This window comes from Phodopus roborovskii, unplaced genomic scaffold, assembly GCF_943737965.1.
Source record: "Phodopus roborovskii unplaced genomic scaffold, PHOROB, whole genome shotgun sequence".
Classification (NCBI taxonomy): domain Eukaryota; kingdom Metazoa; phylum Chordata; class Mammalia; order Rodentia; family Cricetidae; genus Phodopus; species Phodopus roborovskii.
The window spans coordinates 16,953,126-16,971,612 of record NW_026126433.1 but is presented as its reverse complement, the minus strand read 5'-3'; the positions used below and the strand labels follow the sequence as shown (position 1 = coordinate 16,971,612).

Genomic DNA, 18,487 nt, shown 5'->3' with positions numbered 1-18,487 from the left:
GGATTTGGGAAACTGAGGCAGGGTGGATGATGAGTGTAAGGTGTTTGCTGGGGCACACAGTGAGTTCAAAGACAGCCTGAATTACACAGTAAGACTGTGTCTCAAAACAACCAACCAAATAAAGTAAAACCATTTCAGCATACCTCAAAGTTGATGAAAAAGAGAATTAGAGTCAATGATGGTTTGGATGTAACCACCACAGATATATGTATGTATTTACATACCAGGTCGTCGTGGTTGGGTGGCAGTTTGGATGTGTAGCCATAAGGAAATAATAGCATTTGGGAGTAGGAATGGAAGGTTATATAAGCCTTGATTGAGTTCAGATGGCTTCGAATGAAGTTAGTGACAGCTTTTGTCTCTTTCTCAGACTCTGGTGCAGGGCCCCTGTAAATATCCTGGCACGGGTTTTTGGTGTTTGGAGAAGCTGCAGAAGAAATGCAGATGAGATCATGATGTGCTGTCTGCTAGCACCACTCCTACCCTTTCTGCCTTGGCTTCATCCAGTGTTTAAACTTCAGACATCTCCTGTTACATGGCCACCAGAAGATTTGTGTACATGTGTCCCATATACTATGGAATCATTCTTAGCCATATTTTCCTTGCCTTTGATGTCATAGTAAAAATACAAGAGTCCCAAGGCTTAGAGTCAAGATCCACACTAGTTATCATTTAGCCCAGGTTCTGACTCTTGGAGAACTGGTAAAAAAATCACCTGTTGTGAGCCCACATTTCTTCAGTTTCTTTCAGGAGCATTATCTTGATTAATGATAGTTGCTGCTGTTTCAATATTCATTATGGTAGACTAGAGTTAAAAGGTACAGTGACCTTTTAAAAATGAAACTTGGCAAAGAAGAAATGCACAAATTGGAGCAGAGTTATGGTCTCCCTGAAAATCTGTAATTATAAAGTTGTGGTTGTGTAGAAATGAATGCATCATCTGCAGTAGTGTGTCTAACTGGTCACTGTATCCCTAGTAAACCTTTAAATGCCCTCCCAGATGGTTCTTCATTAAGCACCTGAAGAATCATTACTTGTATGTTGTTTAATTTTATGTATTTCTTTTATTGAAAATAGATTTTTCTCATATAACATACCATGATTATAGTTTGTTTCCCTTTTCTCTGCTCCTCCCAGACATCTTGCTCAGTAATTTTAGACTTACATAAACATGCAAAATATAAAAAATGCCTCTATTCCAATATCTTTCCCCTCAAATTTTCCAAATGTTATCATATTTATTTATTTATTTTTATTATTTTTTTCTTATTTTACATATCAATCCCAGTTCCAGATGCAGAAAGGGAGGAGTGATAAGAAAATGGGGATAAGCTCAGGTGACAGAAACCCACAGAGACAGCTGATCTGAACAAAGGGGTGCTAATGGACTCCCAGACTGATAGCTGGGAAAGCAGCATTAGATCAACTCAGACCCCCTGAACAAGGGTTTCAGTTAGAAGGCCTGGGCAGTCTAAGGGACCTCTGACAGTGGAACCAGGATGTATCCCTGGTGCACAAAAGAACTTTGGGAGCATATTCCACATGGAGGGATACTTCCTTAACCTAGGCAGGAGGGCCTAGTCCCTACTTCAAATGACTTGACAGATTTTGATGATTCCTCCTAGAAGGCATCACATTCCCTGTGGAGTGTGTGTGTGTGTGTGTGTATGGATGGGATGGGAGTGTGGTGAGGGGAGCATGGGAGGAAGGGAGGGAGGGAGGAAGAAAGAGGGAACTGGGATGATTTGTATGTTGGTTTTAACTAATGGTACTTCTCAACTTTTATCAGGTTAGGAAGTGGAAGGACCCAGAATCACCCGAGATTACCTGACATTTTGTACATCTGATGTGTGTTTTTTGTAGGTTTTTATGTTCAGTAAGAGGTTGTTTGATGGGTACATAACATCTTTTCTCACTTCCTCCCACAGAAAACCTTCACAATCTCCCCATGGTACTGAGGATTATCTTCTATTTAACAGATAAGGAAGTCAGCACTTACTCAAGGGATTTCTATTACTGCTGAATACATAGGTGGCTTATTTAAATTCAAGGTCTAAATGCAAACCATTTTCTTTACAACAAATTTGTAACTCACAATCCCATGAGACATCGAAGTTCCTGTTGAGGTCAGTACCAATGCAGGTGGAATTTTGGTTCTTGGAACGGTTTTTTCTCCACATTCGGTTCTGCCAGAAAGAACATCAGAGTGTGTACACATGGTCAACTGCACTTTTCATTGTTATCATCTCAGGTTCTCTCTTTATGTGTCTACAAGTTTATTTGAAATCTCCATAGTTAACTTGAGCTCTTTTATTATAAGGAAATTTTATTTTCTTACAATTTATAATATTTTCAGATTTATAATTTTTAATCTTAAAATGTTTGAAGCATTGATGAAAAATTTCCCTAAGTTAAAAATGGTTGATTAGTTTTCTATATTAGAAATGACCATTTCCTGACTTAGGAAGCAGCAAAATGTTTGTATTATTTTAATAATACCTGTGCAACCAGACCATCACAGTTCATGAATGGGTAGAACATGCGAAACTTGGGCATGCTCAGCCATAAATGGGATATATATACATATATATATCTCACACCTTTCCCTTCAAGGCTGAGAGATCTATGGGGAAGAGGGATTGGAAAGATTGTGAAAAGCCAGAAGTGGCATATGACATAAAAGAAACTGTTTTCTAGACACAACCGGGAAGATACACAAAGTGACTAGATGGCATATGGCATACACAGGATCTGCACTAGCTCAAACCAGACAAAATTTCAGCATGGAGTGGGGAGGTGGGCAGGAAGTCTACCCTAATTGAGGAGCTACTATCATTTGATTGCTGCTGGGAGAGAGAGTCAGCTTTCTTCAGTGGAGTAATGTCAAGTACTCCAGGGCAAAGCCCATGCTCAAGGGTGGTATGCTAACACAAACTGGACTCCATAATTTTTTTTTAAGTGACAGAAACAGAAAACATGAAGTTGGGTTAGTAGGGGAGGTGGGAGTGGATTTGGGAAGAGGTGGGAGAGAGGAAAAAAATAATATAAAGTTTACTGTATGAAATTCTCAAAGATTAAATAAAAACATTAAAAAATGTAAAAATACACTTCTATGAATTGGAAGCAAATAGTTACCAAAACTGTAAACATAATAAGTAACAATAAATGTATGTTAAAACCAGTGACTAATGCATGAGTTAAATGCAACAGGTATGCAGCAAACATATAGAGAGTAGTACCTGTGTCCATGACCAAATATATCCATCTACATTGACTACAGGCAGAATGTAAAAAGTCATCCGGTCCAGGAGTTTGGTCATGATTTTATTTTTTCCATAACTCTTAGTTGCCTAGAGGGGAGAGAAAGTTAGGCTGCTATTGAGAAAGTTAGATCCTGTTAGCCATAACTACCAATCTTTAAGTTGTTTTCCAAGATAAGATGATTTTAAACATTTTGAAAAGTAGGTAAACATAAATGATTCAGATAGATTATAGGAAAAACATTAAATGCAGAGACATGAACTGAAACAAATGGTTTTTTTATTGTTGTTTTTTATTTATTTATTTAAGATTCACTTAGTTATCCATACTGGAAGCCAAGTGTAGCCTGTATAACCACAGAAGAAACACAGGCAAGTCGAAGTTTATAGTACCACATAATTGATAAAATCATTCTCTCATGTCCTGTAAATAAATATAGATCAAATCTGTGAACACAGGAAGATAGGAACAAAGGATAAGGTTCATAAATATCTATAAATATGACTAAAGAAAAACCCTCATAGTGCTGTGGATTCAACCCAAGTTTTTATGCACAGCAAGCATGCTCTCCTGCTGATCCATACCTCCAACCAGGACATTCACGTGTGCATGTGTGTGCAGGTGTACCTATGTGCACCTGTAAGGGAAGGCCTAAGGTTGACAGTGGGTTCAGGTGTCTACCTTGATTTCTCTCAATTCTCACTGAACTCAGAGCTTTACAATTTAACTGGAGTGACTGCCAGAGGATAGGTCTCTGCCCTATCCAAGTCTCCTCCCCTAGTGCCCATTGTTTTTCTATAGATCCTGGGGGTTGGATTTCAGTCCTCACGCTTGCAGAGCTAGCACTTTACTGTCCCTGACCTCTGAAAATTAATGAAATTAATACAAATCTCTGGCAATGCTATATGCTTCCTAGCAATCACAAAACACTGGGTTCAATTTCTAGCAATAATGATAAAACAACAATTTAATGTTAAGAATTTAGAGATTGAATTGTCAGTGTTTCTATTTTTGGGGGGAGGGGCATAAATTCCTCCCAACTTGTTGGGCACCTTTAATCCCAGCACTAGGGAGGCAGAGGCAGGCTGGTATACAAGAGCTAGTTCCAGGAAAGTCTCCAAAACCACAGAGAAATCTGTCTGGAAAAAAAAAAACAAAAACAAACAAACAAAAAATTCCTCCAATTATCTGAGCTTGCTGTGGCTATCAAAGTTCTCAAAAACAACCCAACAAAAACCCTACCCAATCTTGGAAAATTCTTGTCAGGAAATTCTTTCTCTCTCTCTCTCTCTCTCTCTCTCTCTCTCTCTCTCTGTGTGTGTGTGTGTGTGTGTGTGTGAGAGAGAGAGAGAGAGAGAGTGAGAGAGTGAAGGTATCACCATGTAGCCCAGAATGACCTCAGTCTACTTACTACTCCTGTCCCAGCTGTCTCAGTGTTGAGATTGCCAGCAGACAGGAGATTCCTTGCATTCATAATGTTTTGTGCTCTTTTGTAGGTTAAGAGGAGCTTTTGGCCTTTAGTTGCAGGAGGGTCAAAATAAACAAAGTTCTAAGTCAGTACTATTCAGCATCTTTCCTAGTGAACATATTTGTGGCCCAACAATTATTACTGTGGCTATATACAAGCTGCTATGTGAAGCAGGTGGTAGAGAAAGTTAAAGACAGAATGTGTCAGAATATTCAGAAACATACGAACTACTATTTTTATAAAACAATTATTTCTCAGTTGAAGGGAAATTAAGTAGGGAAACTTCAAGTTCTTGCATGGCCAATGAAATATGCAAAGCAAAACTAAACATTTATGTTCTGAGTTTATCAAAGAAAATTAAAATTTTAGTTTATAACATAAAAGTGGTATCAGATTTTTACATAATTGCAAGATAAACATCTTTATTATGGATCAAAGAAGTTGCTTTCACTATCATAAACTTTCAGGTGCAGTTTAAGGAGTTTGAAGGAAGTTGTAATTCTGTAAAAACTTCAATGATGACTAAAATTCAGGCCTTGTATGTGCTGATAGAGGTAAATGTAGATTTCTCTAGTTAGGTGGAACACCACACTTTTGGAAAGTGATGTTTTCAGTCAGTAAAGCACTGGAGACTAGACAGAAAGATGTTGATTGTAATTGGTTCCTTACCTGATAGACAAACCACTGGCAGAAAGCTGGGGAGATCCATTCCCTTGCATGAATGCCACAGTCCATGAAAATAGCCTTTCTTTCTCCATCTTTTTTCCCAATCTATTGAAATAAGGGATTATTTTACATTAGCTCACATATTAGTCCCTTGTCATCCAGTAGTTCATTTTTTCAAACAATTATTTTCCTTGTCTGTTGTTGAACATGAACTACGCTTATGCATTCTGTCCCCAGGGAAGATGATGGCAGCTATACTGTTTATACACAATTTACCACTTGTTACAGGACAAGGTTTTTAAATTTTTTTTCAAGGTTCAGTGCTGATTTTAGGGTTTTATAAAAAGCAGAGAAACAATAAAGTCAAGTGTTAGAGAGATAGCTCAGTTGCTAAAGCACTTGCTGCTCTTGTAGATGGCCTGAGTTCTGTTGTTAGCACCCACATCTAGTAGCTCACAACTGCCTGGAACTCCAGCTTGGTACCCACACTCACATGTCTATATTCTTATGCCATGTGTAGACATCCAAACAAATACATCCTTAATAAATAAAATATATCTTCAACAAATGAAATTTAGTGTCAGTGGGAAGGTTCAGTGGATAAAGGCACTTGCTGCTAAGTCTAATGACCTGAGTTCAGCCTTTAGGACCCATATGAAAGGAAAGAATTGACTCTGAAAGTTGTCATGTGACATCCATATGTGCCATGACATGTATGCAACCACACACACACACACACACACACACACACACACACACACACACACACACAATTAAAAGCTCACCTCTTCTTAGACAGGATACCACATGCATACCTGTAATCCCAGCACTCCTGAGTTTCAGTTAGCCTGGGGTATGCAGTAAACTAAACCTAAACCTTGTATCAGAAATTATCCATGTTCCTTCAAATATAAAATAGCAAACACACTACATAGTCTCTCTCTCTTTCTCGCTCTGTCTTCCTTCCTTCCTTCCTTCCTTCCTTCCTTTCTTCCTTCCTTCCTTCCTTCCTTTATTTCTTTTTTTCCTAGACAGGGTTTCTCTGTATTGCTTTGGAGTCTGTCCTGGAAGTAGCTCTGTAGACCAGGCTGACCTCCAATTCACAGAGATCCACCTTCCTCTGCCTCCCAAGTGCTGGGTAAAGGCATGTGCTACCAACACCTGGCTATATTGTGTTTCTTACTCCATTGTTAATTTTCTGTGCTGAAATAAGGATTGTAAAGCTAGTTCATAAACTGAAAGCATTTAGCCTGGAGTGAGGCAAAGTACTCTATGTAGAGTGGGGTACAGGATATCTGAAGGGCTCCCATTTTAAATGGAGTTCAGATTTGGTTTGGGTGGTTGTAGATGCTGAATGAATGGGGATATAGGTTGTGAATGCCTACCAGTTATAAATGAGTTGCCCTGGGAGCAGAATATTTGGTTATACAAAGTTTGGCAGTAGTTGAGTGGTCTTTCCTGCATTGAACCTGAGCTCTTTTGCCTTAACTACTGTTCTGGTGTTACACACACATAGTATTTAACTTTTTTTTTTTTTATCATGACAGTTTCATTCCATTTTAATGGACCAGGAGGGAGTGTGTAGATAAGGACACCAAAAACCATTGTAAAAGAGCTATTCTGTGAACTATTTCTTGGTTTTCTCATTTATGTAATCTCTAGCAGGTGCACACTCCTATTTTTTTTTGATTACATGGATGCATTGTATTATATGTTCTTGATGGACATCCAGAGTTTAAATATTCAAAACATAACATGTTTTCCAACTTCAAATTTAACTCAGCTGCCACAAAGTGACTTCTGTGTCCATGTTTTAAATTAACAAACTAATTAATGGTTCTTGAATTTTACCTTGAGAACATATAATGGATTATCTTCAACAGTTGATCCAATTTTAATTCTTGACACCATTTCAGGATGTTTCTCTACCATTTTTTCAGTCCAAGAAACAATCTTAAGAACAATCAAATTTTAAAAATTAAAATAAAGGAAAATTTCATAACAACAAAAGAATACAGTCATTTCAAAAGGCTATAATAGGCATTGTATATCATACCTTGTTCCAGTCATTGTATTTTCCATAACTGTGCTTGCCTGAGACTTCATCTTTCACATCAAACTGTTTCTCTATCTCTTCTTGTAGATCATGTATCAGAATTCTGTTTGACAGCAGAATGATAAATAACATTTATCATGTGAACATTTTATCATAGGAAAGAGAACATTTTATCTTTTGTTTGCAGGAAAATACTTTTTCCTCTCCTCTATCTAAAATAAAGCCCACTTCCTCATCTCTCTGTCCTCGCTATCTCCTTTGGGCAAGTCATCACAGGGCTTCTGGTCCCCCATCTACCTGAGTTATGCTGACCTTTACAAGGGCCCTGCACTGTTGCTGCTAGCTAGAACTTAAAACTGCCTTGCCCAGAAGTAGAGATTGTAGTAAATATACATTATGCATGACATTTTGAAGAATGTGTATGTAAAATATTTCACTAATAAGTTTTATATTGCTTATATGCTTACATAATAAAATTTGGCATATATTTAGTTAAAGATTAAGTAGACCTATTATTGCTTTTTCCTTTACAACAAAGTCCTGGCATGTTTGACCCATAGTGTACCATCATAATGCTCCTAGACTCCAAAGTGCACACAGGCACATCTCTATCACACAGACAGCAGTGGCTATTCTCATGCACAAATCTTCAGAACAGACTTGACTGTGTTAGCTTTTGAAATTTTAGGAGATGCTTGAATAATAAAAATGATGGTAACAAAGCTGGGGGCTTAAACACAAATCAATTATTTCTCTAAACTTTTATGTTCATTAAGTCACTTCATCTTCACAAGGGATTCTTAACCTCATTCTACAGGTGAAAAATCCTAAAGCACAATGTGTTCAAATATGTTGTCTAACAATAGAGCCAGAATAAGGGTGGCTAGGGTACTTCTGAGGGGAAAAAACAAGAGTCAGAAAAAGTCAAGTCATTGGAATGGTGACACTGTCAGTATCAAAAGGCTTATGTCTCCGTTTTCAATTTTCCTCTCTTCTTGGGTCAACTCATTTCACTATTCCAAGATCTTATAGATTGGACAATTACTGGCTACCCAAGGTCTGCCTTATATTTAATTTTCAGCTCTAACCTCTCTCATGAATTGCTCCCAAACACATCAAACTAACCATCCTTAACTTTTCTCTTGTACAATGTCCTAAATTTGTTTAATATGGGCTAGATTCTGCTTAATATACATTATCTAATCCTGTCAGTGTTATCAGCATTTAACTAATAGGGAATTATTGCTCAGAAATATTACATGTTATAATTTATAACTTTTTATACATTTATTTGTTTATTTATTGTGTGTCTGTGTATGTGTGTTCTTGTGTGTGTGTAGATCAAATGCAACCTGTAGAGGTCAGTTCCATGTGGGTGACTGGGACCAAACTCAGACAGTCAGACTCAATAGCAAACCACTCACCCAACCATGTTGCCAGCCTTGTAGTTAAAGTTGGAGTTGGGAATTTGAATTCAAACTACTTCGGCTTTCTTTCAAAAGAACACAAATGTTTTAATGCATTTTTTTTGTTTGTGGATTTACTACCTGGGTTCATGAACTTATTTTTGAACTCATTCAGTAGGAAATTATATTTATGTATAATAAAATCTAATGCTGAGTAAAGTGTCTTCTTTTTTCTTATTTTTTAAAATTTTTTCTGCTAGAATGGTTTTAGAAAATAAAACCATCAGGAAAGTGTTTTCTTAATAGAAACATTGATATTAAATTATTTTGAGAAGAATTTTGCTAAAATTGGACTTTTGGATGTTTCAGCAGAATTTTATACATTTGTTCATCTTTTCGTATATTTTAAAACTAGTCTTGTAAGTGGAATTTTCTCCAGTAAACTTGTAATTTGGTTATGATTTATATTAAAATATATTTGTTTTGGTTACACTTATGTTTTACCCATTTTATTGGCTTTAAACTTTCATTAGCCTTTTACTTTCAAATTTTAGTTATAATTACTTTCTCTGGGAGTAACTATTTTCCTGTTTACTTTTTCCATTACTACTTCTTTGCTTTATTTTGTTGGTTAAAACAGAAAAATAGTAGAACTGGAAAAGGGCATTTTGTTGTTGTTGTTGTTGTTGTAATTTTCTGTTTGATTGGGAAAAAAGAATCTGTCTTTCACCATTAAGTATGGTTAAGTGCCACTTGGGATTAATATTGTAGGGTATACTTAAACAATCTTTGTATTATTGCTCACTAATGCAAAGTTGTATTGATGTTTATTACTGATTCCTGAGTGTGTTAAATATGATGTTATAGCTGCAGGTGATTGGCAAACATCCCATCTTGCTTCTTTTACATACAGTTTTAAAATTGTTGTTTAATCTAGAAGGTATGGATAGAGTGAGGCTCTGGGGAAATCAATTGCTTAAAAGCAAGCCATATCAGTGACACAGAAAAGTCAAGGTACCTGAAACAATAGGCAGAGAACACAGAGCCTCCTTGATATTGGTCTGAATGAATGGTTCAGAACATCATGGTAGCTCCTAAAGCCTCTGAGGATGTCATTCTTATAGTACAGCATGAAAATCAATCATGAATAATGACAATCTTTTACTTAATACAAAACTGTAGTCAATATATTATACTCTGAGGCAAAGAAAGCACTGGATTATGATAGAAATATTATAAAAATGTTTAAAAGAAAACTGAAAACTAATGGCAATGCTCTCTGTGTTTGAATTATGTAACATCTTGTTTAATCTATACAAAGGCAGTGTCCTGCTTTTGCTCATGACATTTTCTGTTTGTTAGTAGCAGATCCTGGATTTAAGGAGGTACTGTAATTTTTTAATGTGTTCTGTAGTCCTTTAGACATATATTCAAGTCATCCAATATGATAACAGCAACTTAGGTTCAAATGTTTTTGATTTTGAAACCCAGATCTACTATTGATGCTAGATGTGACCTTGAGCAGATTAAATATTTCCCTGTCCTTCATTTTTCTTCCTTTTCTAATGAGACCAAATATAACACCCAGGAATATGAAAAAGAGACATCAATAGGTTGTGAGATGTGCTCAGCATTCCTTAGGTATCCAGTGAACCTAAGAACAGTGAAGTTGATTTTCATATTTAACAACCACTGTACAGAGTTAACTCCCTTTAACTATATTTGACTATTTGTTGTCATGTGATTTATTGACATCCCCCCCCCCCACCTCAAATTCTTATGTCCAGTTGCAATACTGCATAGCTCCTCTACTTGGCTTCTTTTTGTCAGTTGATTTCCAGATCTGGCTCTGATGCAGAATACAAGAATGGTGTACTCCTAATTAGAGTTTATTTAGCACATAGGACAAACACTGCCTATGAATGTGGAATCTCATTAGCAGCACTGACAGAGTTATTATGCACATCATATTTAACTTACTGTTTGCTTAGCACTTTCCTTATAAACTTTGAATTTCTGATGATATAAAGGTATAAGAACAGTCTTGGAATACCATGGGACATGTTGCACTAAAACTCTCAGGATGTCTGAGGAGATTTGAAAATGTGTTTTGCAGAGTTGCTACAGATATAATTAACTGCTTCAACCTTTAAAGAAAATACATAGATTTTATTCCACCTACATTAATAGAAGTAGGCTAACCAATAAAAGGAACATAATTCAAGGTAATATTAATCAGTCACAATAACCTTATATCAAGTAAGAGTTTTAGATTTAATTCTGGTTGATTTAGCTTTCATAATAAGAACAGCAAAAAGGAAAATCCATGTAAGCAGAAATGTTCTCTTTCCACAAATGCCGCTGAACGAGGATTCTAGACTATTGCTGAAATGTACTACAAGTTAAGTCTTAGGCTGGAAATTATGGCCTTGGACAAGATATAATTTTAGTGAGCCTTTCCACTGAGCCAGGTTTAACAGAAGGAATCAGATTACTGTCTTTTAAATATTATTTCCTAGATTCATTTACTTTGTTTGAAAAATGTTCCAGTTCTAAATGTAGAAGAAATGATAAAAAGTTATCACTGGAGATTTAGTAATACAAATAGGTGATGTCTATTAAGTAGTCTTCATTTTGTGTCAGGCACTGTGCTCAGATCTTTACTTATATTTCATCATGTCAACATTGTCAGCAATAGCGGTAGTGTACTATCACTCCGTTTTATGTAAGACATTAAATTTATTTTTCAAAATTATTATAACCTAAATCAGTTGAGCTGGAATTTTGAAAGTACAATGTCTCACTCTGTTGACATTGTCAGAATTATTTTGCAGCAGTGTCTTCTTTTCTAGGGTGAGAGCTCTAGGAATGACTACCTAGTCATAGTCTTCTTGGTCTTCAGAAATTTTTGTAAGGTTTTCAGTCCTCTTGTTCTCACCGAAGCTTGTCCTTCAAAGTCAGTGAGCCCCCACTTGATTCAGAGATTGGTTCAGTGGTCAGATGACTCCTACTATCTCAATTTTAAGGCTATGTTTAGAGAGTATCAAAGAAAGATAAGATAACTATAGGCCAGTGTCTAACTGCCGTGTGCATGTACATGTGCGTGTGTGAGAGAGAGAGGGGAGAGAGAGAGGAGACAGAGTGAGGGAGAAAAAGGAGAGAGGGAGAGAGAGGAGAGAGGGAGAGAGAAGAGAGAGAAGAGAGAGAGAGAGAACAACAGAGAGAGAGAGAGAGAGAGAACAACTTATCTGGGCTCCCTTGATGCCCATATTATAGCAAAGCTATTTCAAAAACATATTTTTAGGTTTTATAGAATTGAATTTGTTGACTTCTTAATTGGGTTACCATGTACATTAAGCTCTAGATTTGCTGACATGGATTTCCTGATGTCTGAAGCATATCATATGCTAAAAAATAAACTTTATGGTATAGACTTGTTCTCTAGAGAATGGGAGAACATATGATAGCCTTCAGTTCTCTGTTGCACTGAATGTGTTTGTATGAGCCCACGTACACATTCATATAAATGGCCTTCCCTCCTTCTGAGCTATAGAACCATCTAGAATCAGTCCGTCCTGACGAACACCCTGGGAAGTTGTTCCTTTTATTACTACCATTTTAAATAATGACAAATACCTGACTTGGATGAGCCTGGACACACACAGCTTTGCTTCAGAATATTTTCCCCCTCACCTACCATTCTCCTGTGTTTACCATAATCTTCAGCTCTTGCATCCAAGCTCACAAGCCTGAGCAAATAATATGCACAAGTTCTGAGCAGGAAGAAAAAATGGATGAAATACCTCACTGAGTAAGCCATTAGCCTTATCTGATTGAGACAGGTATTTTACAGGGTGGATTTACATTTGAAGCATGATTTGTATCTGGATGAATATTATTAGGTAATCCATCATTGACCTAGAGTATTGAATGTCATTTTGTGAGTTTGTATACTTCTACCTTACATTCCCATGTAATCTTCCGTAGTTCTTATTATGATTTTATTTTATTGTACCATTTGAGTTTTATTGAATTAACTTTTTCGAGGAATTTTTTAAATTAAATTTATTATTTTACATGTCAATCCCAGTTCCCTCTCCTTACCTCCCTTCCTCCCTCCCTTTTACCTTCTCTGCCCCCTCACATGCACCCTGACTTCCCTTTATAAACAACTTTAGTTTCAAATTACAACTTTTGATCAAAGAAAAGACAATGTTAGAGATTATCTCAATGTGAAAAATTCATAAAAAAACACATAAAGTTTTAACTATTAAAACATAGTATCTGTCCCCGACACCCAGTCCAGTATATGCATTTTCCATTCAACACCCTTTCACTAGTCTGCTTGGACTTCTTAGTATATACTTATTATTTGTACTTTGTATTTGGCCTTTTATGACTTTGAAAAAGTATAAATAAAAAGGAACTAAGTATTTATGGTAGCCTTTCCACTGTTGCTTAAATTGTTAGAGTCAGTCTTATAGGTCTCTGGACATTTCGTTAGGTTCAGTTTTTTCTTCAAACCTATAAAGGCTCCCTCTTTTATGTTCTCTCTCTCTCTCTCTCTCTCTCCCCCTCTCTCTCCTGTCTTCTATTACTCCCCTGACTCAATCTTCCTAGTCACTTTCCTCTCCTCCCCTTCTCTTTCTCCTAGTTCCTTCTCCACTCACTGCTGACCCCCCTTCCTCCAACTCCCCATGTGCTCTGGAGAACTTGTCCCTTCCCCCTTCTGTGAGGGACCTTATATGAATCTCTTAGAATCCACATTGTATCCTAGTTCCTCTGGCAGTGTGAATTATAGGCTGGTGTTCTTTTGCTCTTTGGAGTGGGGTGGTGGTGGTGGTGGGAGGGGAAGGTGATCCCGGTGCATGTGGGGGGGGGAGAGGGAAAGAGGGAGGGAGAGGGAACTGGGAGCAATATGTAAAATAACAATAAAAAGTAAAAAAAGAAAAAAAAGGAACTAAGTAAGCATGGTACTTTAAAATCAAATCCTTTTTAGTAGCTGAATTTCCTGAAAATTAAGATAATAGCATACAAAGATGCTTTAAACTGAATAATGGTTTGTGTGCAATGTTTAATAAAGAGTGTTCAAATGAATCATCATGTCAAACCAATTTCTGTGGTTTTAGTCAGCCAGGCACTTTTGTCCTTAGAACTCTTCTCTGTTATTGGGTGGCACCAAATAATGCATATAATTCATGTGAAAATAAATGATGCACTTGAATACAGAATTTTAAATGTTTTTTGTTGTTACATATCACTTTCCATATTTATATTTATGAGGGAGATATTTAATTATGTGGCTTTCCCATGTCAGAAGTCAAATTGAGTTCTAGAAACTATGTGGTAGATAAAGTCTACTTTTAGTGAACAGTTTTGCATTTTGTTTCTTCATGGAGGAAGCAAGAAACTATCTGGGTCTGAGATGAACTGACACTTGTTGTGAGGATCTCATTTACACTCTACAGGGTCAGAGCCATTTCAGAGGCCTGGAGGTCCCAAGATGGAAAGGATAAGTATTTGATTAGAAGCATGTGTCAACCCCTTCCCTCCATCTTCCAGTGATTCACTTCACCATTTACACTCATGTCAAACTTTTTCTTAGAAGAATAATAAGGAAAACAGAATTCTTCATTTTCTGATCCTGCTGTTCAAGCCAGATTGTATAGAATTTGGCTGGGCACTACTGTGTTTTAGCTTGGCTGCTTTTGAAAATTAAGCAATACTAGGAATTGATATCAGGTCTCTATTAATTATCTAAAGTGAAAGGTGTAGCCATTGAAGCACAAGTCACAAGTGAGAAGCCTGATTATAGAGTTAATCTGTATAGAGGGTATGAGGTCCTTGTTCTTGCGAACATCACTAGAGAAAGCTTGCAGACTTTTCTCTATAACAGAAGGGATTTACATGTTTCCTGCCCAGAAAGCTGGGCAATCTGCGGGATTTTTTTCTATGTATAGGGTCAGGCCTCATCCCAATCCAAGCATTGTTTCCCAGTCAGCAGAACCCATTTTTATGGAACAGTCCATGCAAAATAGTCTACTGTTATGGATATTCCAGAACCTTCCTCCCTGAAATTTTATTCTGAGCATTGTTTTTCAGTGAATAGTACCTATTCTTATGCAAGAGGTCTCGGAACTTTGCAAAAGAGTTTTGATTGTAATCATGCCTTAAACTGTATTATGATTAACATTGTGAGGAAACTTTTTTCTTTTTTTTCTTTTCAAAAGTTATACTATACTTAAATATGTCAAAACTGAACTTCTTGGGGTCAGAATTTAAATTTTTGAATGGAAGCCAGCTAATTAAGACATGTTGAACATGTCTTCTTGCCTCATGTAGATCATTTTGATGCTGGCTGTAGTGTTTGCAGGGACCCACCATAAATCTAGAGACATAGTGACCAGTATTACTTAGGATAGAGGGGCAAGTTCTTTCAAATGGAAAGATCCAGATGCCAGGAAAATTTAGTGTAATATGCATACAGGGGTTTCTGCAATACAAACGTTAATTGAAAAGTTTGAATGTTTAAGTTTCTGCATTTGCATCATAGTATCCTTGAAACAACAGTAAAAACAAAACTAAAGAAAACAGTAATCAATATGATATGATACAATAATATCTTCTTTTTTCAAAAACTAGGAACAAGAATGTTTTCATACTTGCTTCATGAATGTATTTCATTATCATTTTAATCAATAGCATGCTTATTTATGATACTGTAAAGTATCATAAATTCAATTAAGTTGTGGGGAGCCACAACCTACCTCACTATCATAGACGTCAATGTCTTTGCTTCAGCAGGAACAGAAAGGTCTTTTGAATTAAAGTGTTAATTTCCACAGTGAAATATAATATAGCAAGTTCAAAAGGAAAGACATAATCTTCATATGTGTTTGTCATGATGACAGCTCATGGTGAGGTTAAAAATGCATCCCTTAGTACCATCAGAGTGTTTGAAGGTATAAAAACACAGTTTATTTTCTAAATTATGAATTGGTTTATGATTATTCATCACAAGGATATTTTCATGTTTGTGTCAATGGCCCTAGGACTGAGACTGGTATATGGCCCATGGTTGTTGTTCAATAAATTAAAATTTCCTTTTAGTGTTCCATGAGGTACAATGGCTCTCTTCTGCAGTTTAAGTCTTGTTCCATTGCTTTGTTTTTGTCAAGGTCAATTTTTTCTCCTAAAGAATGTAATTTATTTATTAATTATATTCTCTCTCTCTCTCTCTCTCTCTCTCTCTCTCTCTCTCTCTCTGTGTGTGTGTGTGTGTGTGTGTGTGTGTGCCCACACATGTGTGTGAATGAATCTCTTTTTATATGTGAGGACAATTAAAAAAAAGAAGACAGTGGTGATCATTACCCATAGCTCATCAACCCTGGGCTGACTACTAATCAGTTGTGGTGATGTGCCTGCTTGTTCTGTTTGTTCACTTCTGAGCTCTATGCTTATGGATATGGAAGATGTAGCCTACCATTATGTATTCAGATCAGAGAAATGTAAGTTGAAGAATGAACTGTCAATAGCCCTGCCACTTCTACAAACCTACTCCAATAGTCTGAGAAAAACTTTGAATTTTATCATCTGTACATAACACTTTAGTGTTTGGCCAGCCAGCCTCATTTAAAAATAGTTCCATTGTATGAATGTAAGTATAAAATATTTTACTGAATGAGGTAACTCAGACCCAGAAAGATGAGTGTCATATGTTCTCTATTATTTGTGGAATCACTCTTTAGATGTGAGTAGATAACCCGAACTAAATGTAGAAATCAGGAAAATAGGAAGATGAGAATGAACAGGGAGAAGAGCATAACCTGAGGAGGGTATAAAAAGAAAGGAGAGAAATATACTTCTAAGAATATTTGAAAAAGCCATGGAAGAAATATTGTTATATAAACTTACTTAAACATACCTACCTATTTAATATAGAGTTAATATATAGTAGAGTTGTGACATATGAGGTAATAATGGTCCCCCATGGAGTCATATACTAACAAAACCCTCAGTTACAAACAAGGGGAACTATCCTTTATGTTGTTGGTCAGGGGACCCAAAGTATTCCCCACAAAAAATTTAGGCTATTGTCCTTGGTTGCCTCCCAGAACTTGAAGGTAAGACCTGTTACTGAAGACACTACACACTTTGGACATACAACTTTCTGGAAGTGATCTAGAAGCTTTTCTCCTTCAAATTTATCTTTTACAGTATCAGAAGGTATATGCAAGCTTCTAAGAGAGAGAAGTAATCAACAATCATAACTGTTTCAAAAACTTATGAATCATAACAATGACATTTTAGTAAAGCAAGATATTCTCTAGTGACAGTTTTAATTTCAATTCCTTCCTTTTTGGGCTTTTCTCCTCCTTCCCTCCCTCCGTCCCTCCCTCCCTCTCTTCCTCCCTCCCTCCCTCCCTTCCTTCCTTCCATTCCTTTCCTATTTTTTTTTGAGACATGCTCTCTCTATGTAGTCCAGGATGTTCTTGAACACACAGAGCTCCTTCTGCTTCTCACTCCAGAGTGTTGGGGTTCAAGGCATGTGCCACCATGCCAGGCCACTGGCACTTTTATAATAAGGCTACATAATAGCTGTCTGATTGGACTTGAGGCCCATTCAGTAGGAAGGAATTCATTACTTAGTTAACTCCCCATGGCTGGATAGGTCATAGAGCCTAGAGAAGTGGTTCTCAAACTTTCTAATGCTGTGACTCTTTAATATAGTTCATTATGTTGTGGTGACCCCAAACATAAAATTATTTTATTGCTACTTTATCACTGTAATTTTTCTACTGTTATGGATCATAATGTAAATAATTTTGGAGATAGATGTTTGACCAAGTGGTTACAATGCACAGGTTGGAAACTACTGCCCTAGAGGAATACCGATTACTGCCATTTTCCTAAATCAATATAGCTTCTAACTACATTCTAAACATTTACCCCTATACCCATAGACTTAGTTCTCACCTATCACCAAAGAAGCTTTATTTTGCAAGAGATGGAATCTTGCAAAGACCCACAGCTGGCTAATATTAAAAAGAATAAGTAACTGGGAGGTTCCCGGTCCTAGTTTGTACATGTATCATACAGCCTTTCCAGCTAAGTCTTGAGGAAAACATGGAAGGACTGTAAGAACCAGAGGACTGGGATGCCCAATGAAAGATAGCACTTTCTCAACACAACAGGTTGTTTCACCTAGCAAATCCCAAAAATATAGTTGCCCACACAAGATCTGCATCATGACCACAGCAGTCAACACACCAACAAGAATGGAACAAATTTCACAAGACCCACGGCAAGGTGAAGAGCTACAAGAAAGTCCATAACTGCTGAAAGAGGGATAATCAGTTTTTTTTTTCAGGTATGAGGCCCATGATAGGTTATATAGTCCCATGTGGTCAGCCCTAAACGCATGCACCTATGAGCAAAATTAAGTGGTCTCAGTAAGGGTGTGTGCGTGTGTACATCAATAATAATTATATAAGATGAAATCGTGAATTCCAGAGGGTGTGGATGCAAGGATAAACGAAGAGGTGGAGGATGGAGAGAGAGGATTGAAAATGATAGAAATATAGTGTATTTATTCATGTTTAAAATCAATCCCCCAAACCTCAAAGATTT

General features: G+C 36.7%; 1 protein-coding gene across 1 annotated transcript in view; it reads right to left on the bottom strand.

The window, feature by feature from the left end:
* Positions 1-18,487, bottom strand: part of Cpa3 (carboxypeptidase A3) — a 29,957-nt gene that overhangs the window by 8,140 nt on the left and 3,330 nt on the right. The window contains exons 4-9 of the mRNA XM_051185920.1: positions 7,452-7,554; positions 7,247-7,348; positions 5,399-5,500; positions 3,240-3,350; positions 2,096-2,186; positions 225-427 (exon numbers count right to left, since the gene is read on the bottom strand). Of these exons, the coding sequence (XP_051041877.1) occupies positions 225-427; positions 2,096-2,186; positions 3,240-3,350; positions 5,399-5,500; positions 7,247-7,348; positions 7,452-7,554 (712 nt within the window). The remainder of the gene's footprint in view (positions 1-224; positions 428-2,095; positions 2,187-3,239; positions 3,351-5,398; positions 5,501-7,246; positions 7,349-7,451; positions 7,555-18,487) is intronic.